General features: G+C 41.0%; 1 protein-coding gene across 2 annotated transcripts; it reads right to left on the minus strand.

Annotated features, from left to right (window-relative positions):
• Positions 1-755: 755 nt before the first annotated feature.
• Positions 756-19957, minus strand: Faf (ubiquitin carboxyl-terminal hydrolase-like faf). Of its 2 annotated transcripts, none has more exons than XM_077409778.1 (30): positions 19801-19957; positions 18377-18590; positions 18014-18278; positions 17638-17863; positions 17418-17552; positions 17190-17346; positions 16787-17110; positions 16329-16586; positions 16150-16248; positions 15794-16068; positions 15496-15697; positions 15083-15412; positions 14635-14969; positions 14312-14552; positions 14087-14224; positions 13731-14009; positions 11909-13650; positions 11560-11733; positions 11351-11492; positions 10838-11142; positions 10514-10764; positions 10257-10432; positions 9985-10181; positions 9781-9908; positions 9526-9692; positions 9146-9408; positions 8823-9052; positions 8545-8747; positions 8155-8471; positions 756-7878 (listed from the first exon to the last, which is right to left on the minus strand). In XM_077409778.1, exons 2-30 carry the CDS (start codon positions 18440-18442, stop codon positions 7731-7733), a joined length of 7773 nt encoding a protein of 2590 aa, XP_077265904.1. In that variant the 5' UTR covers positions 18443-18590; positions 19801-19957; the 3' UTR covers positions 756-7730. The 2 variants fall into 2 exon arrangements, with proteins under 2 accessions (XP_077265904.1, XP_077265905.1); XM_077409779.1 differs by lacking the exon at positions 19801-19957 and adding an exon at positions 19552-19656.
• Positions 19958-20588: the final 631 nt, after the last annotated feature.

A 20588-nucleotide genomic window follows, 5' to 3' on the forward strand; every position in this document is an offset into this window, starting at 1 on the left:
TTATCGACAGAATGTCAGTAGAAATGTAATCAAATCTGTTAATAGAATGTGCTAGCATTTATTGCAGCACTTATCATTTCGTAACCATTTAAATAATACTCAAATAGCCAAATTTTTTAAAAACAAATTTTGCAATGTCCACTACATATCTATAATTTTTTTTCGGTGGAGTGCAAAACAAAAATAAAATCTGTTAGTAGAATATAATCGAAATCAAGCAGAATCTGTCATGGCTAACAAAAAATAAACTTGAAGGTGGGCGGGAATTTTGTATGATTAAATTGAAGAAATTATTTCAGGGAAAAGAACGAATAAACACAATTCTCCATTTAGGTTATTCACTATATTTGAAATGTAAGAAGTTAATTTGTAATACAAAACTTATTAAAAAATAGAAGTTTTCTGTCATTGAAGACAGGACAGAAATTTTCGAGTGCTATACGTTACCATGCACGATCTCGTAACTTCTAAGATAGCAATCTGCTAAATTTTGGTCTACTTTTTTGTATTACAAATTAATTTTCTATATTTGAAATATAGTAGCAAATAATACCTAAACGGAGAACTGTACCCGTTTATTTCTTTCCCCTGATTTTCTTTCGCAAATTTCATCTTCAATTTGACCAACTTCCTGTCCCCCCCTAAGACTTGAACGTGATACTGCATTTTAGTATTTTACTATTTCTGTATGAAATGGAATGCTGAATTAATTTCTGGGCAAACGCAAAGGAAGAGTATAGAGAAAAAGACGCTCGTCTGTTTAAACTTTACTTTATTACATTCTGTTAGAAATAATACACAAAAGATTCCGGAGGCGGCAGAGGTCTCCTTACTGCGTAACAACGCAGAACGCGCGGGTGTCGCCCGTTTCGTAAGTGAAAGCCCCCCGCGAAAATTGGCAAACCGTCGCCCGCAACCCCCCGTGCGTACCTATATTTCTGTATACGTGTACGTGTGTGTGTGTGTGTGTTCGCTGTGTGTATGAACGTGTCTATATGTGTTACGTGTGTGTGTGCAGTTTTCTTTTTTATCTCAAATCACCCCCAGCGACCGCGCGCGCGCGCACGCCAGCACGTTGCATCTAATTAAGAATATACAATCTTATCGTAATTATACTTATATTATATTTATATATTTATATATATAATATGTATATCGAAAGGGAGAGAGTCTGCGAAGGACTATAAATAATCGCGCGGGTCGGCGGCGTGTGGGAAGGGTCGCAGGATCGGTTGGCGAGTCGGTTTTACGTGTTTTTTAAATGAAAAAATGCCTGCATATAAATGCGCCATTTAAACGGATATGTAGCGCGTAGGGCGACCTGAGCGCTTCTCGTTTCGCATTCTCTTTTTCGCTCGTATAGAATTCTAGCACGTCGACGGCAAATCCGTATCTCGTTATCCTCTCGCCTCTTCTCTCTGCCAGATCTGACGCGAGTTAGACGGCGTCGGTAAGGACGCCCGAGGGACTAAAAGATCCCGAATCTCAACATCCCGAGTTAGGATCCTATCTTAGGATTATTTAATATATCCAAATTAAGATTGTTATTCCATTAGGAATATTAATTTCGCACGTCCCCCTTCAGCTTCAGACGTTTTTTTCCGGATGTCCTTCCGGATTTTTTTTATCGTTCGCTTACCCGGAACGAGGATCTAAGAAATGGGCGAGGACGAAATCATAAACGAGAATTTTACGCGGGCCTTGCGATTTCCTCGCACGAAAACGCTCGTCCTATTACACGTCTTATCGCGATGATTCGCGACGAGAACTCAGGAGGATCCAGCAGAAACGTTCGCAAGCGCGAATTTATTTGATTGTCGATACACGACGCTTGCAAAATTAAATTATAAAAATTATTAAAATAAAATAAATGTAAAATGATAATTATTTGAAAGCAACGCGTTTGCAATTATCATTAAGATAAAACGTAATTGATAAAACGTGCAATTAAAAAATCTCTTTTTTTACACACTTGCGACGTTCTCCCCGACTCTCCTTCAAGATCCGCTGAAGAATCGCTTTTCGGAAAGTCCTGTAATATTTCCGCGTATGTATTACAACTAACAGCGAAAGATTGTACTGGGACACGCAAGTGTATTTCATTTTATCCGCGGTATTTCGTTACAACGATTGTCCGAAAAATTAACAGATTTTCCTGAAAAATCTTTTCAGACTTTTATTGTTCTCTCCCCCCCCCCCCCCCAGCGACTCGAAATGGAGGATGTAGAGTAACTTCGATCAGAATTCAGTGTACTCTCCGGGTACTTTCGTATATTTCAAATACCATGGCACAGAGGTCCAAACATTCGAAAAATTGTCCAAGGCCGAGGACTCCTTTCGACGTTTTTGCGACGTTTCTCGTATATTTATGTCGTTTGCGTTAATTTCGTGTTAATTTCTCTCTCATGTCGATCTCCATCTCGTCTCTTCATAACATCTCTTCTCGTTATCGCATGCAGTGCATTTCTTTGACACGTTTGACTGTCCATTTTAGCTCTCCGTAGCCCCGTATCATCAATCTCTTCTCTGCTTGAATACATATCGATCAGACATTCTATTTTGATTTCTGTATTGGCAACTCCTTCCTTTACGAAAACCACGTTTATAATGTACGATTCGTGGTCGTGTAGAATAATGCTATCAGTAAATTCGTGAACTACATGTTTCCATACGACGAGCACACAAGGATGTTTACACGTCATATTCGCCTAATGAACAACATGTTAGTATGATCTTGCACATAGATCCTTATATTTACACATAATTGCTCCTTTGCTCGTTAATGAATCGGTTTGATACTACAATATTCTTCGATCATCCGAAAAGGTTTCGAATTCGGCCTCTTTTTCTTGATTCAAATCTCATCTAACATCATTAGCGTCGAAATATCTAATTAACGTAACGGTACAATCTCGTGTCTCTTTAACGATTTCCACGATTCGATAATTCGCGCTTTTACGTTTTGCATCTAATTAGATTTTGTTTGAATGCGGCATTGAATTATACGGAATGACAATATTCAGAATCCAGCTGGGACGAAGCGAATGTTAAACAATCACGCGGAAATCAGACGCATACCGCGGCGCGCATAAATATTCTCCTATTAGTTTCAATTAATAGAGAGAGCTGTAGTACGCAATTAGCATGCAATTAATATAGTGCGCAATTAAATTGCAATTAATACAGCGCGCTCGAGTCTCCTAAATTTTCATCCTTTCGCAACGACGCGCGGCGATCCGGTCCAAGAGAGCCTCGAATTCAGTTATGCGGCCGGTTCTACGTCTTTAATTGCTCCGTTTCCTTCGCTCTTTCTCTTTTGCAAAAGCACTAGTATTTGGTTTCGTGCGAAGAAAGCGTAAAAACTAAGTACATGCAACAGGACAAGCCTGTTTATGCGCAAAATTATGTAATATCTCTTCCGCATAGAAGACCTTTTTGGAAATCGGAGGTCGCATGTTGCAGAGCGCATTACAAGCCGGAAAAGATTTTAGGCGGGAGGATATTTCGGTGTATTACGCAAACAAGTCGGTTCTTCCTCCGGGGCTCTTTTTGATCATTCAAAAAAATTATACGCCTCTCAATCGAGCTTTCTCTCTTCCTTGAGATATCACTCTCTTCTTTGCAGTCTTCTCCTTAAAACTTTCGAAGATACGCAAGCGCGCATTTTCGAAACTACTTTCGTGAATCTACCTATAACGTTTAGATTTGCCTAACGTTTTATTAATGTAAAAAGGGGTACGTCGTGGTGTCCGAACATCGAAGGATCGTTCTTCGGCCTCCCCAACGTTTGCACCTCAAAAGAACCACATAAGCCGTCTGAGAACAAGTATATACGGAACGCAAGTGTACAGAGCGCATGGCGAATAAAGGTGCGATAATTAGAAAATGTATGCTTCTGGTATCTGACTTTGGTAAGGATTACATCTGCGGAGTGCAGTCTGGCCCGAGGGTCGTAGCGTCAGGGTCGATGTGCTAAATTATGAAATTCCGAAACCGGCATTACTGAACCCTGGTGGTTCCACCAGTTCCTCGACTCAAACGCCGACCGAACGTGACCAGCGGTCTGTCCGACGAACCTCGCTCGTTTCTTAGATGCTAACTAACGAAATAAATCGACGACTCGAGCGGTCGCGCTGATGCGGAAAATAGCTCGGGAACGGAGAAGCGACGCTCTTCCCTTCCTCTCCGTTCAAGGAACCTCCGTGATCTTCGCGGAGGTGGGACGACGAAGCTTCTCCTGAAAAGATTCGGATACCAATGTTTTATTAATACCAATATCCTAATTATCATCTCATTTTTCAACCGACAAAATAATCGAGCACGGAGTGCACCAGCGCGCGCGATCGTGTCCTCTTTCCGCAGGATTGCTCGAAAATCTTGAAAGCACGGAGTGGACAACGCTGACTGCCCATCGAGGTAGTTACGAGTGACGAGTCCCTCGCACGTCAAAGGCGAATGAAAAAAAATCGGCGGGGAAAACGCGTACGCAGAAACGCTCCCTTAATTTAATAAAAGTAGCAGACGACGATGATGACGATGATGACAGCGCGTCCCCTGTTGTTGATCTCTGGTTGGCGAACGCGGCGCTTCGAGAACGTCACGCGGATCGTATTAAATGAACGAAAGCTGTTAATCTCCTTTCGTTTATTCGTAGTTTTACTGACTAGAGCGTCATTCGCGCTGAATACAATTAAAATTAAAACTAGAACTAAAGAGACGTCGATGATAAAAATCCTCCTTTCTCTTTCCTCTTTTTCTTCTTCTTCTTCTTCTTGTTCTTCCTTTTTCCCTTTGCTACGTTTACGAGAGTTATAACTGCATGCGATCTCGAGAACGATACTACTCTGATCTCACGTGCGTTTCGCATGCGAATTACACGTTGTAGTTTACGCATTTGCCTTTGAGCCTTTTGATTCTTTTTCTCTTTTTTCGCTCGACGACCCTCGTATTCTGAAACGAATGTAAATTCGCGACGGCTACCTCCGCCGGCGTGTACGCAACGTTGTTAAACAGCATAAATTTAACAGTTTCTTGCAGTTTATCCGCGGAACGGTCTCGTGTAAAAACGTTGCTACACGATCGCCTTTCTCTTCCCTCACGCTCCTCTCAGTTACGTACAACAAGCGTTATGGAAATCGGTATAATTTCAAATTCTCGCGTACGCGAGGAAAGGCCTCGCGCTTCGTCTCGCCCTTTGAGGCCTCGCAAACGAATTCGTACAGGCGATTTTCTCGCGTGCCCTCCGTAATCCAGTGTAATTATACTGATCTTAAATCCCTGTGTTACGCACAGAAAAATGACATCCCATCGCAATCTCTATCGCCCTTTGCACACCTCCTCTCTTTCCTTCTTGCGCGACAGCACCGAGCGCTCACCTCGCATTCGATGGCAAAAAATAAGAAGAAAAAAAAACGACATTCGATCCTGTCCGTCACTAATTAGAACCAACGCGCTCGGCCATACCTCTCGTAGCCTATGTCTCTCTTATTTCTACCACGCATAAGATAAATGACACTAGTATTCATCACACTTCCAGTTTGTGAACCGTATCTCTCTTGAAGAAGTAATTTAAAAAAAAAAAAAAAACAAAGAAAATCAGAAGATGTACAAACATTGTACATTATACGCTTATTTAGCGATACAATTAAATATTAAATAATTATAGACTACATTTTTCGTGTTAACAAAAAGTGAACTTAGCATTACAGTCTGTGTACAAAAACCAGGATTTACAATAGCGTTTCCTCTAAATCTCAATGTATAATAGGAATATAATTTTTTTTTATCACATATATATAAAAAGCGGTTGTCTATATGTACATATCTGAGTAAGATTAGGTACCATTATCGTTTAACCAATAGAAGCTATTATATAATTTGGTACACTGTTTAACTCGGTATTCGCGATAAATACGAACAATAATAATCAATACGTCATTACTTCCTGGTGTCTTGACATAGTCGTTGGTTTTTCGCACGAAAATCTTATGTATACACACGGCTCGCTTACTCCACGTTACACACGTGACCTTTTTTTATTTCTCTTTTCCTTTTTAAAGATTACTTTTATATAATATCTATATATAACACACGTTATTTAATAAGTCAGAGCTATGGCCAGTTCATAAATTCGAGGGTCGTTCGTCGCATAGTCTCCACGTTCTCTCCTCTAGAGTGTTTTGTCCGTTAATATACCGGACAATTGCCGAAGCCGGTGTGCGCGCCATGATCGCTTTCACAACTTTTGCGAAAAGACCACAGCTCTATCAACGAATGAATCGTATCATACAACGATACAAACTAGTATTCGTTTGCTCTATATCCTCTTTGCGTCTCACTACCGCTCTGCTCAATTCCTTTTTCTTCGTAAAAATTTGAACTGCGGATGAGGACAGTGTCCCACTTTTTTTTAAGCAGCTGCCCATACATCCGACAACTCGATGTCGTATTAAACGTGTACGTGCGTCATGATAAACTAAAGTGGCCCGCCTCGTTTCGGGCTCCGAGATACGTTCCGGTCGATCCCTCCGTCGACGAAATTATCTCTCGTCGTGTCCCACGCGTTTTTAAACGTAATGCTCTAAGTTTCCTCTAACTTCCTTTCCCCTTTTTTTTCCACAGTCAACTCAACAAGCGAAGTATAATCAAATTTGAAGCAACAACTTGATTCTTAAATATCTACCTAAAAGTACAATGGGAGTCGCACAATGTCGAAGGCACAACTCTTTCAAATCGGTCGAACTGAAAGAAAGCACAACAGGAGGCATCATTGGCGTATGTTGAAATTTTGCAGCGCAGCAGGCCGCTGATAAGTGTCTTTCTTCCAGAATGCTCGAGATTATTAAGTACAAGAAAGATTCTTTTATTGTTGTTAAAAGATTAAATAGCAAAAGCTATGTATACATATATAGCATAGCTATATATATATATATATATATATATATATATATATATATATATATATACGTTAGAGCATAGCTTTTTCTTTCGCGATAATCGTGCTTTCTCTGAATGAGATGAGATGAGAATGTACTAACTCATTTCCCCTTTCTGTAGTCGTATCTTTCGAGCGTTATAAAGTTCCATTTCAACTTCCCTTCGTTTTTTTTTTATTAGTAACAAATTTACATAGGCATACGGAAAATTATGGTTTATATTTTTGTCTTCTAATCGGCAGAGAACGGGATTCCATAACACACTACTCGCTATACATTTATACAATCTTACGATATTCCTAAGCTTGAATCCACATGCATTAATCGAGGCAAATGAAACTCCTAGCTGTACTATTTAGCTTTATCGATCGATCGAAAAGAGACAGCGTATTTTTATTCCTTTTTATCAAATTGTCATTTCTAGAATTGGAAGCCAAACCGGTCGTCGGGGAGATACAAACAGATGGTGTCGAGATTAAGGGGAAAGAAATTATTTTGAGAATTGCCTCAGCATGCGTTAATTCACTTTTCAGTCGGAATCGTCTTCCATTTCATCATTGCAATTCGAACATTCATAGCGCGTCATATTATCAAAGTAACTACCCACAGTGAAACTAAGAGATTAGCATGAGTTCGTTAAAGAATGATCACTAAAAAAAAACAAATCCTCACTTGTTATATCTGTACATGTGCTGCTACCGCTCGCCACCAAGCTGCTGGCGCAGTAATATCTAAGTATCCCGAAATCGTTTCACTGAGGCAGCAACTTGGTAAAACGTCAGTATTTAGCGTTCATTATGGATCCTGGCTGGTATTTTGTGACGACTCACAGTTTTGCGGGTTATGCATTTGAAGCGCTAAGTGGGGTGTGTGTACTGGAGAAGGTCCTGGTTGAGGCTGTTGTTCTTCTTGCATTTGTTGGATCACGGTAAAGTCGGGATAACTACAAAAAGAAATAAACGACTATTAAAAAAATCGGTTTGCTTACGTCCGATAAAAAATTATTATATTATTCACAATTGATGCTATTAGTCCTTTTACAAATAAAATAAAAATCCAACATCTACAAAAAATTTATCTGTAAATTTTAAGCTATGTAATATACAGCATCTTGCATTTCCAAAAAGATTTAGATAAACAGTATTTTGCAATCAATATTATCAGAGGCATGTGTAAGTATTTATGTAGAGAAGATACTTTTTTTGTAGTTACAACTTACTCCATAGATGCCCATCCTATGTGTCTGTTAATGCGCCTCCTAGTTCGGATATTGTTTGTAGATTGATATTTGGTAGATGAATTAGTAGATTGACATTTAAATGTATGCTGATATTTCTCGGCCTCTTCCGCGCAATCTTCGCTCGTGTCCTCAACTTCCGGCTCTTCGTCGGGACATAATTCGCACGCTCGCTCCAATGTTTTTCTCGCGCTGTTACTACGTTCCAAAACGTAGCCGTTTGCAGAATCATTGGACTGTGTTGGTGGTGACCAGTTGTTGTACGCATGTGTATAAGGCGCCGTAGAGGCATATGGTCTCTGAAAGACGATTTATCATACATTCATAATCATCCTAACATTGAGTGATTTAAGCGCCGTTTCTGCTACATACTTTGTCAAGTTCGTCGTGGAGCCAATCTATGGCGTGACTCCACTTTCTTTTCAACTCCGGACTATGATGCAAAAGCTGATGCGCTGGTCTGCATTTACTAAAGAGCTGCACCATACATTTAATACACTGATAAGCCCTTTTCTGATAATGGTTTTTACTTCTTTGTATCGTTTCAAATAAACCTTCTCGCTCATCGGGAACTCCTGAAAGGTGTAATCTCATGTATATTGCGATGCTAATGAGCGAATACGTGAAAGACTGTTTTTGTTCAAACTTACCCTTAAGTGCATTATGCACCCGATGTGTCTGCCATGAATCTTCCATCAATAGTATCGCAAGCAGCAGATCCGTATGATGTCTCAACTCATGGGTGTAAGCAAATCCTATTTGCCACAACAGTTCGCTAAGCACTGTTCGCGATAAATGTGGATTCTCCCAACAAAGGTATTGTAATAGTTTAACCGTATCTTCAGTCACATTAGCGTCCTCGATCAATTTCTTAATATAACTATCCCAACAGACAGAATAAATATCAAATATAACATCACATAAAAAAATTCATATTACATCTCTGGAATTCAAAGCTCGTGATAATCCTCACCTGGTACGAATAAACAAGATATCAACTGCTTGTGATTGGATGGGCATAAGATACTCTGACTGACACGCGGGATCCCCATATGGATTTGGTAAGGGTTCCGCACGGGGCTGCTGACTCGAGTGCACTTTCGACGACACGTCGCAGCATCGTATTAACATGCTAACTACCTGGTGAAGCTTAGTCAATTCCGGATACTGATATTTTATGGTAGGACCTGGGCCTTCATCGATAGCCACTAACATAAACGTAACCGGTACATTTAGCTGCAAATAATATTTAAAAATTGTTAAAATCGGACATGTGTGTGTTCTATTTCTAGCGTAAGATACGATGATAACGTTAATACTTGACGTAATTATGTGAATGTAATTATTTATTACCTTAAGCAGTTGCGCCTTTTCGGCAAGACCAAGCGAAGCATATGCGTGAAAGAGGGAAAAATAATGAGGAAGATGACGTCCGTGATCCGAAATTTCACGGTGTAGTAGCGATAGTACGGCGTGTAACAAGTGATCGCTGAGCGTTGCTACTGGATCCAAGAGGATACCTAAAAATATTCACAAATCGAAAAGGTAAGATTATTAGGTGCCACTTTAATCGTATCACTGAATTTCTATGCGTATCTTAGTACTCACTCGGTGCATTTAAACTGGGCGGAGCACATGGACCGTCTTGCAGAGAAACATGTGCGAGGAATACTAAAATTTTGAGGAAAGCGGTGCGCACTTCCGTACTAGGACAACTCAAGAGGTACTCGCAAAACCTACGGATAACAAATATTATTAATATTATAACGCAAATATCTTTACGCATTATGTATTTGGAAATAAATCTGATACCTATGGGGATGATTAAACAGTACTTCATTAGCGAACCAAGAACGTACTGCTTTACTGCTACGCAAGTGGTGACACACAATGTCATACCAGTCCGTTGCCGTGCCACGTAATGTTTTCTTAGTGTGGAAACCTGTATAGAAGAGAAATCTTGACGCTAACTGAACCGATAGCATCGCAAGTTCTTCCGCTTCGGGGCTCTACAATACAAATTGTCACGATCATTAAACAGGTTCTATTGAAAATACACTATCTTACACATGTGGAGAACTTACAAGTTTCTCATTCAGATTTTGCCGGTTAATATTATAAGGATTACAGGATACCAATTTCTTAATAAACTGGAAGTATTCAGCACTAAATTGATTACGGTTGTGCATAAATTTTATATTTTGCTTTCGCACACTGTATTCTATCGCTGGTGGCATTTTCATAACTCCTAGTTTCGTATCTGAAGAGTACGAGCGGATAATGAGAAACGGACACGTTCGTTCAAGATCGATCTCGTGTAAAATGTTAAATTGATACTTACACAATGACAGTTCATTTACACTCTTCATTAGAGAATTTTCTTCTACATCTAGTCTTGTATAAAATAACATGTACGCATTCCACCATCGCTTCTGTTTGCGGTAACTCATCCGCTTGAGCATATGATCGAATACCTCTCCTAAATAATCCCCGCCAAAGCACTGAGATTTCATTTCTTCTTCCTCTTCCATTTTGCATTCTGTTACATCACCATCATCGAACTTGTACCACTTTGCCGTACCATCGTTTAGTCTGCAAAATTATTGAATTATAAAAACAATTTAATTGCGATCACTTTTGCAAGTATTGTATATATTTAAAATACCTGTGCAGGATGTAGGAATAATAATGGCCACCGCTAGCCTGACCACTATGAACGACGATACCAGTCAATTGATACTTCGTGCACGTTCCTTTCACAGATTCCTCATAATCACAATCTATAACTTCTCCTTCCAATTTAGCTAAACCGGAGACAGTGTAAGGCTCCATATCCAGATCTCGTGGAAACTCAAAGTAATCGTTGAATTTTATAGCACATACACGCTCAAAGTCATACTCAAATCTTTTCAACTGAATTGCTAATATAGGCGGCAGCTTTTTTACGCACAATCTCTTTACTGTTACGACCTAAACAAATAAAAGAGACACGTCAAATCTCTGATCGAGCGAAATGCTGCTTGTGGTTTGTATAGAATGTGCGTGAAAAGGAAAATAACATTGCTGAGACAAATTATTTTCATTGTTGTCCCTTTTGAAATAATTATTTTCACCCTTTATCATCTTATAGAATAAGAATTTTTTACACATTTACAAGGATATACTATCGTAATCGTACCTTTTTGTTGCATTTATCACAATGGTAGGCATCCGCACCCTCCAGCAATTCTCCCTTCACGTATTGCTCAAGAGAATCCAATAAATTACTGTGATTCCGTATGTCCACACTTATCACGCTGAATGGCTCCTCTTTGGAATATCTGAAGATAATGTAATGCGGTATTACAGTCTACCGAAGAAAGTGGAATGTAAGAACTAAAAAGGTACCTATGAGGGCAACCTTTGCAGATTTTTTGGTCGCTGTATGAGCCACCAAGAATCTTGCCCATTATCTGCTCGTGTCCTAAGGCTTTCAATGCCTCGTCTAGACTTTCCACTAGACTCATGAAGAACTCTACTGCATCCTGTTGTTCTCTAAGATTTACAGGTTCTCCTTGAAGCCTATAAAAACCAAATTTTCTCATTAATTATTTAAAATGCAGAATATAATTGCACATTTCAATATAAATAAGATTGTATTTTGTGAAATTTTCTCCTCCCTTTTCTCGCAAACATTATTTTCGTATTACGTTAAAAAATTTTTATTTTTACAAATAAAATTTTATTTTATTCTTACTTGAAATGCTTCCATAGTCCTCTAGGTATATAATATTGTAATTTGCTGTAAGCCAGATGACCAAATATTGCTTGCACTTGTTTCAAGATGCCGATGTTATATTCCTTCCTGGATTCATCGGCACCGCACTTTTCTTCGTTCGTGTCATTATCATTTGTTTCGATTGTCTGCTCCCCTTCGATCCTCTCCTCGCCCGAAAAATCCTCGTTCAGATCAGTCGCCGCGCCTTCCGCCGCCAAGAGTCCGACTCTAATGCTCTCCACCATATACAATTGCTGTAATACTGAATTCATATAGCAGGTTGCCCCTGCATTCTTCAAGCCTACGAAACCTTTGAGCGGCCTAAGCCCGACAGGCGGTAAATAATCCCACTCCACTAACGGTTCGTCCTTCTCGGAGTAGAACATGTCGGTGAGCATTGTGACTAGAAGTTTCATGTTGGGTACACAGCCTACGCAAAGACCTACGAGCAAGTCGAACGCAGCGCTGGTTGATTGAGGAGTGGTGCACACCGGACACGCTTGCGACGCGCTGAGCTCGCCGGTACTGCGAAGCTGCAGCATGAGGCGAGACGCGGGGAACACAAAGTCCTCGACCAGTTCCTTGATCAAGTTAACCCCGTGCTTCTCGTCAGAACCGATCTCGTATTTCTGGTTCGGTGGCAGGAAGGCCAGCAGTTCCTTCGTTAGACCAAGGTGACCCTCGAGCAAGGCTTCGTCCACCTGACTCTCTCCGGTCTCCTTCACGTTATCCCGAACTTTCCTTAACCAGGCTATTTCGACATTCAGTAGTGTCTCTGCAGTCGTGACGGGGCAACCTGACATGTGCGCGAAGTTCAACAGTCGGCACAAAAGCTGAAAGTATTCGTGGCTCTGTTTCGCGTTCTCCCTAACGGTACTGTTTAAAACGGTGAAGATGACCAGTAGCGTTTGGTGTCCACCGCTGCACCATGTCGATATAAGAAAAAATTGTTCGCCAGCAGCGATCCTAATGGCTCTCGACGTACTAAGTAGCACAAGGTCTATCAAGAAAGTATGCCATATTTTGTCTCTCGACAACGTTTCCAATGCCGATGAATTCAATACGAGGGCGATTGTCAATACCTCCAGTGCTTCTTTGCACACAAGAACGTCGTTATTATCGGGATTTCTCTGTTCCTTCTGGTTGGTCTCGTGCATCGAGTGGAGCATCTCGTTTGATGCATTAATGTTGTTCAAGTTACCTGTGGATGCGGCCCACGCTAATCTAATTATGGCACGTATAGTAGCCACATCCGGTAATTCCCATGAAAGGGCCTGCACAAAAAGCTGCCGACATCGATCAGCCTCGGGCCCGCCGGATAGCATTCGATGCGCCAGATGCTGTGCCAGTTTGGCTGCCACACTTCTTAACATGTATTCGGTACTTTGATTCGGTACACTTTGGAGAGCCTGTTTCAATACCGTCACCCGACCGCGGTTGTTAATGTGATTGTCGTGATTCTCCGAAGTACCAGTTTGCTGAACTTCATCCATCACGCATGCCATCACGTTACCCATCACTGTCAGAAGAAGCTTACACAGTCTCAGCACAGTTAGATACGCAGACCGCTTCGTGGTTTCGTCCGCATTTGGTAAAAACTTATTTTTGGTTAGCATATCGAGAATAACGCCCGCTTCGCCGCTTTTTATGAAATTATATTGAAATTCAAATGCTCTCTCCGACATAGGGTCGAGAGCCGGCATTAACAAAGTGTATAACACCTAAAAAGAGAAAAAGAAAACTGTTATTGACAGTGCGCAAGGATAAAATTTGTGCTAAGCGCTATTTAATATGTATTTACCTCTAAATTGTATAAAACTTGGCTAGGACTTGCAGTAAAAAATAGAGAATCTACTGTCGTATTCTGTTCGTTACAATGATATTGAGAAGGGTTTTGTAAAGCTTCGTCATCTTTGTAATGACCAAATAGCCACTGTAATCTTGTTACAGTGAAGGTATCTGGCGGCACTAATTGCAAGAGATTTCGTGCACCATCACGCAATTGTGAGTGCTGAAGAGTACAGCCAAGATCTGCTAATTGAAAGAAAAATGTCGCGTACTGCGATCTTTGCGACATTACCTGAAACAAAGTCGCATAGTTAGAATCGCAAGACGCGATATAATTAACTGAATTTATAAATTTTACATTAAACTTACCACACCAGGTAAACTATTCTCTGCCTCTACATTCGGCCCGTCGTATGGATGATGCGGAGAACTAGTAGAGCTATCAGAGCTACTGTCCGGTGAGCTTGGCATATTGCTATTTACTTGACTGAGCTTCGCAGACAATAACTAAGCAAAACACAAAAATCATATTCATTGATTCTTTAAGTATCACAAACACCTTTCGCTCACAGCTTTTCCCCTATTAATACTCACCATTTTGTCCCTCAGTGGAATCTGAGAAAGGAGTTTCCTATCATCGGATTGTTCTAGCGACTCTCCATTAATAAATAAATCGAGCTTCACATTTGTCCCGCTTGCTTTGATCCTGCGTAATATTTGACGTCTCAGTGAAGCTAAAGTGTCATTACTGTGTGTAAAGATATCTATGTCGTCGACATTTCGACCGGGACTCGCAAAACGAATAACGAGTGATAGATGTTTCCCACGAGCTGCTCTGTAATCAGAATAGATATTGCGCTATCACTGTATATATAAAAAAGAAGCATTTTCATTGATATATACGACTATAAGTTTACCTGTGTAATGGTAATATTTTTCGTTCCCCTGGAAAAGCTGTGTCGCATTCGTTTATGTATTCCTGTAAAACTTTCATAACGCGACACATTTTTATGGCTTCCATTTTAATCTTATTTGTCATTTGTTCCTCCCGCTCCTCCTTTCCGTCCAGAAATACTCTGCTCAGGACAGTCACGGTATCATAATGAGCTTTCAATCTGTCCATACATTCCGCTATATACGTTTCGTGAAATGCCAAAACGGACGACTGCAATCGCGGTCCTAAATTGGTGTTCACTTCTTTCAAGAGCTCTATGCCTCTGTTTGCAATTTCTTCCGGGCTGTTTGTTACTACCTATAGATAAAAAAGATTATCACTGTACAAACATGCATACGAAAGGAAATGGAAAGACGTAAATCCTATAAAATTACATAATCAAAGAAATAAACAAATATAATGCTACATACTCTCCACAAATAATCAGTTCCAATTAAATCCACATCATCCATGAGAAATGTTCTACGTTTCAGTTTCAATTTTCCTTCCTTAGAATTAACAGCTTTAAAAAATCTTTCATAACATTTAATACCGCTTTCTGTAAGTAATGTCGGGTCTAATTGCAGTATATTGTTTTGAAAAAAATCCTTGTTTATTGCTGGATCCAGATCCGGTTCGTCACCCATAAGCTTGGAGAACCATTTGAAGCACGCCTCGCGATCCGAAACAAATACACCTTGCTCAGCTAAACATTGCCAAATTTGTTCCGCTTGATCAGCACATAACCATAATTGTCCATCCTATGAAAAGAAAAAATTATGTCACGTTATCCGTATTTTTTGCAGAAATTTATGTTTGCTTCGTCCTAAGATCTGAAACATACCTTTAATAAGAAACGCAAAAAATTCAATCTCTCTTGCACTTGCATAATATGATTATATCGGCCGTCGGGCATAAAAGTATTTGCGTCGATTTCTGGATTTTCCTTTACCAATTGCCGCACTTTATCCATGTAAGTTGTTAAGCTATTTGTTACAAGAATTACTACTGAATGTTCGCTTTGTAGACGCTCTATTACTTCTTGCCTATATAGTAACAATAAAAAACAAAATTAATGTAGCAATATGTTACATTGATATGTGCGTTTACGTATGTAATGTACCATTAATGTGCCATTGTACCTGTAATGCAAATGATGGCTACGTGTACTATGACCTAGGTTCGGATTTGGTTCATAAAGGCAACATATTTCCCGAATTTGCTTCAACGCAGGGAGGGCCCACTTATCACCATTTTTCAATTCTTCAACACACTTATCCACCCAGATTGCCTTTTGCGCATCTCTCTCTTGCGAGCATGAATAATCGAGAATTTTTACATGAGCGTTCAGTGCCTGATCCATGATCTCTGTAGGGACTTCGTCAGAATGTGCCAAAGTCCAAAAGAGTGTTAACACCTGTGGCAGTAGAATTAATCAAATCACTTGCAAGTTCAAAATGTATTTAGATATAAATCTGTATATTTAAGACAATCTAACCTTGTGCGCCATAACACCGTCTTTATCATCTTCCGCGAGTCTCCTGATCAATTCTAACAGCTTTTCCCGTTGTTTCTTGTTGGCAGTCCTCCAACTTGTCTGAAACAATAGCACATTTCATCAATGTTAACATTCTGCTCAGTGTAAATTTGATATTCTTACATTACCGCGATAGATACCTGAAAACACTCAAATAGATGATCAAGTTGCTCGGGACTAAAATCCCAAGCTAATTTGGCTAACAAGTCATGAACGTTCTTCACAATTGCTTCGTGTTTACCAGCTTGTGCAGCCCAAACAGCGTCTAAGTCTTCTAATGTAAGTGCACGTTCTTTTATAATAAAGCGTAAAATTTTCTCCAATTTCTCTACATATTGCGGCTGATGTAACGAATCCCTCAGTACGATTTCCAGTACCCCATTGTCTTTAATCCATTTCTGTATCACAAATAAGCACTTCTTATTTTACAAACTTTACAATACAATTCACGATAATATTTGGAAAATACTCAAGCAGTTAATACACTTATAATACACTTGAATTATTATCGTTTGCTTCGGTTATTATATTAAAAAATTCAATACGTTAAAAGTGTCATTAGTACAATTAGGGTTATGAATTTTTAGACGATACTTACTGCCATACGCTCTGCTGTAAGCCACTCCTCCTCCTCTGCTATTGTATTACGGTGTTGGTGATAACTAACACTAGATATTACTTTATTAACTTCATTTAAAGCATTCATCTTTCCATTAAACGAAGAAATTTGTAAGAGTCTCAATATCATTTTCAGTCTCAGTATTTCCAAGTTCTTTATCATCTCTTCCTGATGAGGTACGCGCGACACCAAGCATTTAGCAGCTTTGATTATGGCTGATATTGCATCGTTTTTTGATTCATTTTTTGCCTCTTTCTTCAACTCATCGTCAGTTAAGTTATTCAAAATAAGTGGTACCATTTCCTGTAATGTAACAATGTGCTTTGCATTCCTCTAGAGTAACAAATAAATAATGACAATGATAAAGTGAGAATATACTTACAACAATAGGCATCAGATATTTAACTATCGTGTGAACAGTTAACAGTTCGTAACACAAGCCAAAGGGTCTGATTAAAGCATAAATAACTGGCACTGTTAAATTACGTCCACTCTGAAATCTCGAAAGCAAAATTTCAAATCCATTGAGACTCCCAAATCTGAAACGAAAGCTCACGTTAATATATACTGAAGTAAAACATTTTACATGTGTGTAAAATATGATAAAAACCTGTTTATAAGATCTACTAGCCAACCACGAGGAGCTCGCGAGTCAGATGGTGGGCGAGCATAAAGTTCCTCATCAGGAATATCACTACCAGGAGGAACAGTTTCCGAAACTCTTATTGCATTTACTGTGTGAAATCTGAAAAAAAAAAATTGAAAAACTTGGAATAATCACGCACAAATCTTACATTTATATAATTCGCAATAATGTAATATTCGCTTACTTATTACTAGGATTAAAAACCATGGCCAGCAAATCAAGTAGAGGAAACCAGTCCTCATCTAATTTCAGGACACATAGTTCCACCAAACGTGCACAGTTAGTGTTAATACAATTGTGAATATTCAACTTCCAACTGTTTACCGCATCATCTGTTAATATCTTGGTAAATGAGATTGTGAGACCTTCTCGAAAAAAGCGCTGACACGCTTCACTTTGTACATCAATTCCTGCAATACAGTAAATGCAAAATTGATGTGTGCGTCTTATAAATAAACGCCTCTGTATATAAACACATTATCATAAAGGTGAAATCATTTCCCCGATGTGCGAGTGGAAACGCGAACAATTGTCTCAAAAATTTATAAACAATACGTAACCTTTTTTACAAAGTTCGATACTGGCTTGTAACAGGCACTCTAATTCTTGTTCGGGTAGAACTGGTACAACCCATCGTGGACTAGATATCTTCTCATGAAGCATATTAAGTTTGAAAATAGGAAACTCAGGCTCTTCATGAAGCTGGTTGCTATCTTCTACCGTAGTGATAGCGTCGCTGTTGCATTCCGTTTGTACCACATTCTCAGCGAGCTGGAGTCCCGACATTGTGTCAGCCAATTGCTGTGGACCTGGCGGACTGTGCATCTGCGCAGACATTTTTCTTTGTTCAATCCGTTTTCACTTTTGACGCGAGATGTGTTTTTCACACTACTATCACTGATCACCTATCAAAATCTGTATACCTGTGTGTTTTGCTGGCTGTCGGGAGGGTCTATGCCAACTCCCTGGCCCCTAGTGGCAATCGTCATTTTACACGCTGTTTGCTACGCCTTAATTGTCTCAATATCTCTTGGTCCAATGATTACACCACCAATAACAAGCATCCAGCTTATATACTGACATTAAATATAATTATATCCTAAAGGCCTTGGTTTTAATAAACTATACCTACATTATCTGTAACACAAAGGAAAGAAAATTTTAGCATCGCGCCTCCTCAAACACTGTGAACGAGAAACGTAACTAAGCGGATGCGTCGTCGACATCCTCAGCGGCGTAGCCAAACCAACGACAGTTATCAAACTCAATTTACAATCCAAGCAGACGCGAATTCAAATTCGTCGCAACGACGCGACAGCACATTTATGTAAGCGTTGATTTTCTCGGAGGAAGTCACAACGAGGAAGTGACAACTCGCGAGTCAACGTACAACCGGCAAGACAATGTAGGTACTAAAAAAACTATTGTAACCATTATCATCTTCAAGAGGATCTCGAGTAAGTAACGCATATATAAATCGACGCGAATCGACTCCACAGCCGCGGGTGGAGTTTCTCTCGACGCCGGATCAGCCGGGATTTAAACGCGTCCGCGGCGCGTACGGGAAGCGGCGCGTGTTACGGTCGTTTTAACGGAACGGCGTGAGGCGTGAGCACGCGGCGGACAATTATAAAGGCGGATAGGAGCGGCGTTGCGGACGGTCGCTTTCGGGATCGCGCGACGCGACTCGGAGCCGCCGCGCCGTCGGCGTGGTCGGCGTCGCTCGCCCGTCGACTTGTCAACGTCGTCGGGAAGCCGACGACGACGAGGGAGCGGCCGTGCCGGTCGGCGGAGGCCTCGTCCGAGGAGGGATGCGCGTCGCGGGCGGGCGGGCGGGCGCACGCGTCCTCCCCGGGGAGAAATCCGGACGCGGCGGCGGCGATCGGTTCGCCCACGTTGCGCCGTCGAGCGATCGGCGAGAGATCGGCGCGCGTAGCGCTGGCGGAGACGACGGGCGACTTTGTCCCCCGCGAGACTCCCGACCGACCGTGCGAGTCTCCGCGAACGGTCCGCGGAGACGCGCCGCGCCGATCCCCGCGGCCTGGACGATCGGCGACGGGCGACGGCGACGACAAAGCGCGCGCGGCTCGCTACCTACGCGACTCCGACGATCCTCCGGCGGTCCAGGCAGCGCCTATTTTCGCCCCCGTTCGCCTACGACCGGGCTACCTCTCCGGACAAAATGGCGACTATCCTAACGATTGGCACTGCCGTGTATTAACAAAAGCGCCGATATTCCGGCCCGATAGCCGGCTCGCGATCACGCGAGCGGCGTCACCGCGCGCGAACGGTCGACCCGGACAGCGGACGTGCCGCGCGTCGTATCCCCGTCGCCGGGAAAACGCACCTTTACATAGTAAACGTGGTAGAAATTCGTGTGTTGCACTTTTTTGACGTGACGTTACGGAACTCAACTGGCAAAATCTGTAAACACGACTGCGAACACGACTGCCGCGGCGCTGCGGTGCCCTCGCCCGTAGAGACACGACGTGCGTGTGCAACGATGGGGTGGCGAGCGACGCCCGCGATTGGCCCGCTCTCAGCCCCCGAAAGCGCCACAGCGCCGTCCCTCGTCGCTGCAGAACGTCGCTGGATATTATACCTGCGGCCCGTCGACGCCGCGGGAACATTCAAATCGACGCTGGCCAGCGGCGGCCGCAAACGTTGAATACCTTCTTTGTTGCTGTACTACGTCATTCTTTCTGTACTTGAAATGACACAGCCGTACGATTTTCGAGAGAGGGGAAAAAAAACGAAATATAAGAAGCTCGATTACGATAACTTCGACCAAACTCCGATTAATTTAATCAGTGGTTAATTCGATCGGCAAAATTGCCCCCTACAAAATTTCTAGCTATACAATTTATTTTATTTTCCTATATATAATCTAATCTTTCTATATATTAAATAGCAAAAGGTTTAATTAGTTTATTTATGTTAAGAAAATATAATACAGATATTACTTAACAAGTCACTTATTATTATCTTGATGATTATAATTTGTTAGAAATATCTAGAGTGACTTCAATTAAACTCTGATTTAATCAGCAGAATTGTTTACTACAAAATTTCTAATTATAATTCGTCGTTTCTAATCTAATCTTCCTTTCCCGATATCAAAGTATTAATAATTCT

This window comes from Temnothorax americanus, unplaced genomic scaffold (assembly GCF_048541705.1).
Source record: "Temnothorax americanus isolate GAGA-0224 unplaced genomic scaffold, ASM4854170v1 Scaffold27, whole genome shotgun sequence".
Classification (NCBI taxonomy): domain Eukaryota; kingdom Metazoa; phylum Arthropoda; class Insecta; order Hymenoptera; family Formicidae; genus Temnothorax; species Temnothorax americanus.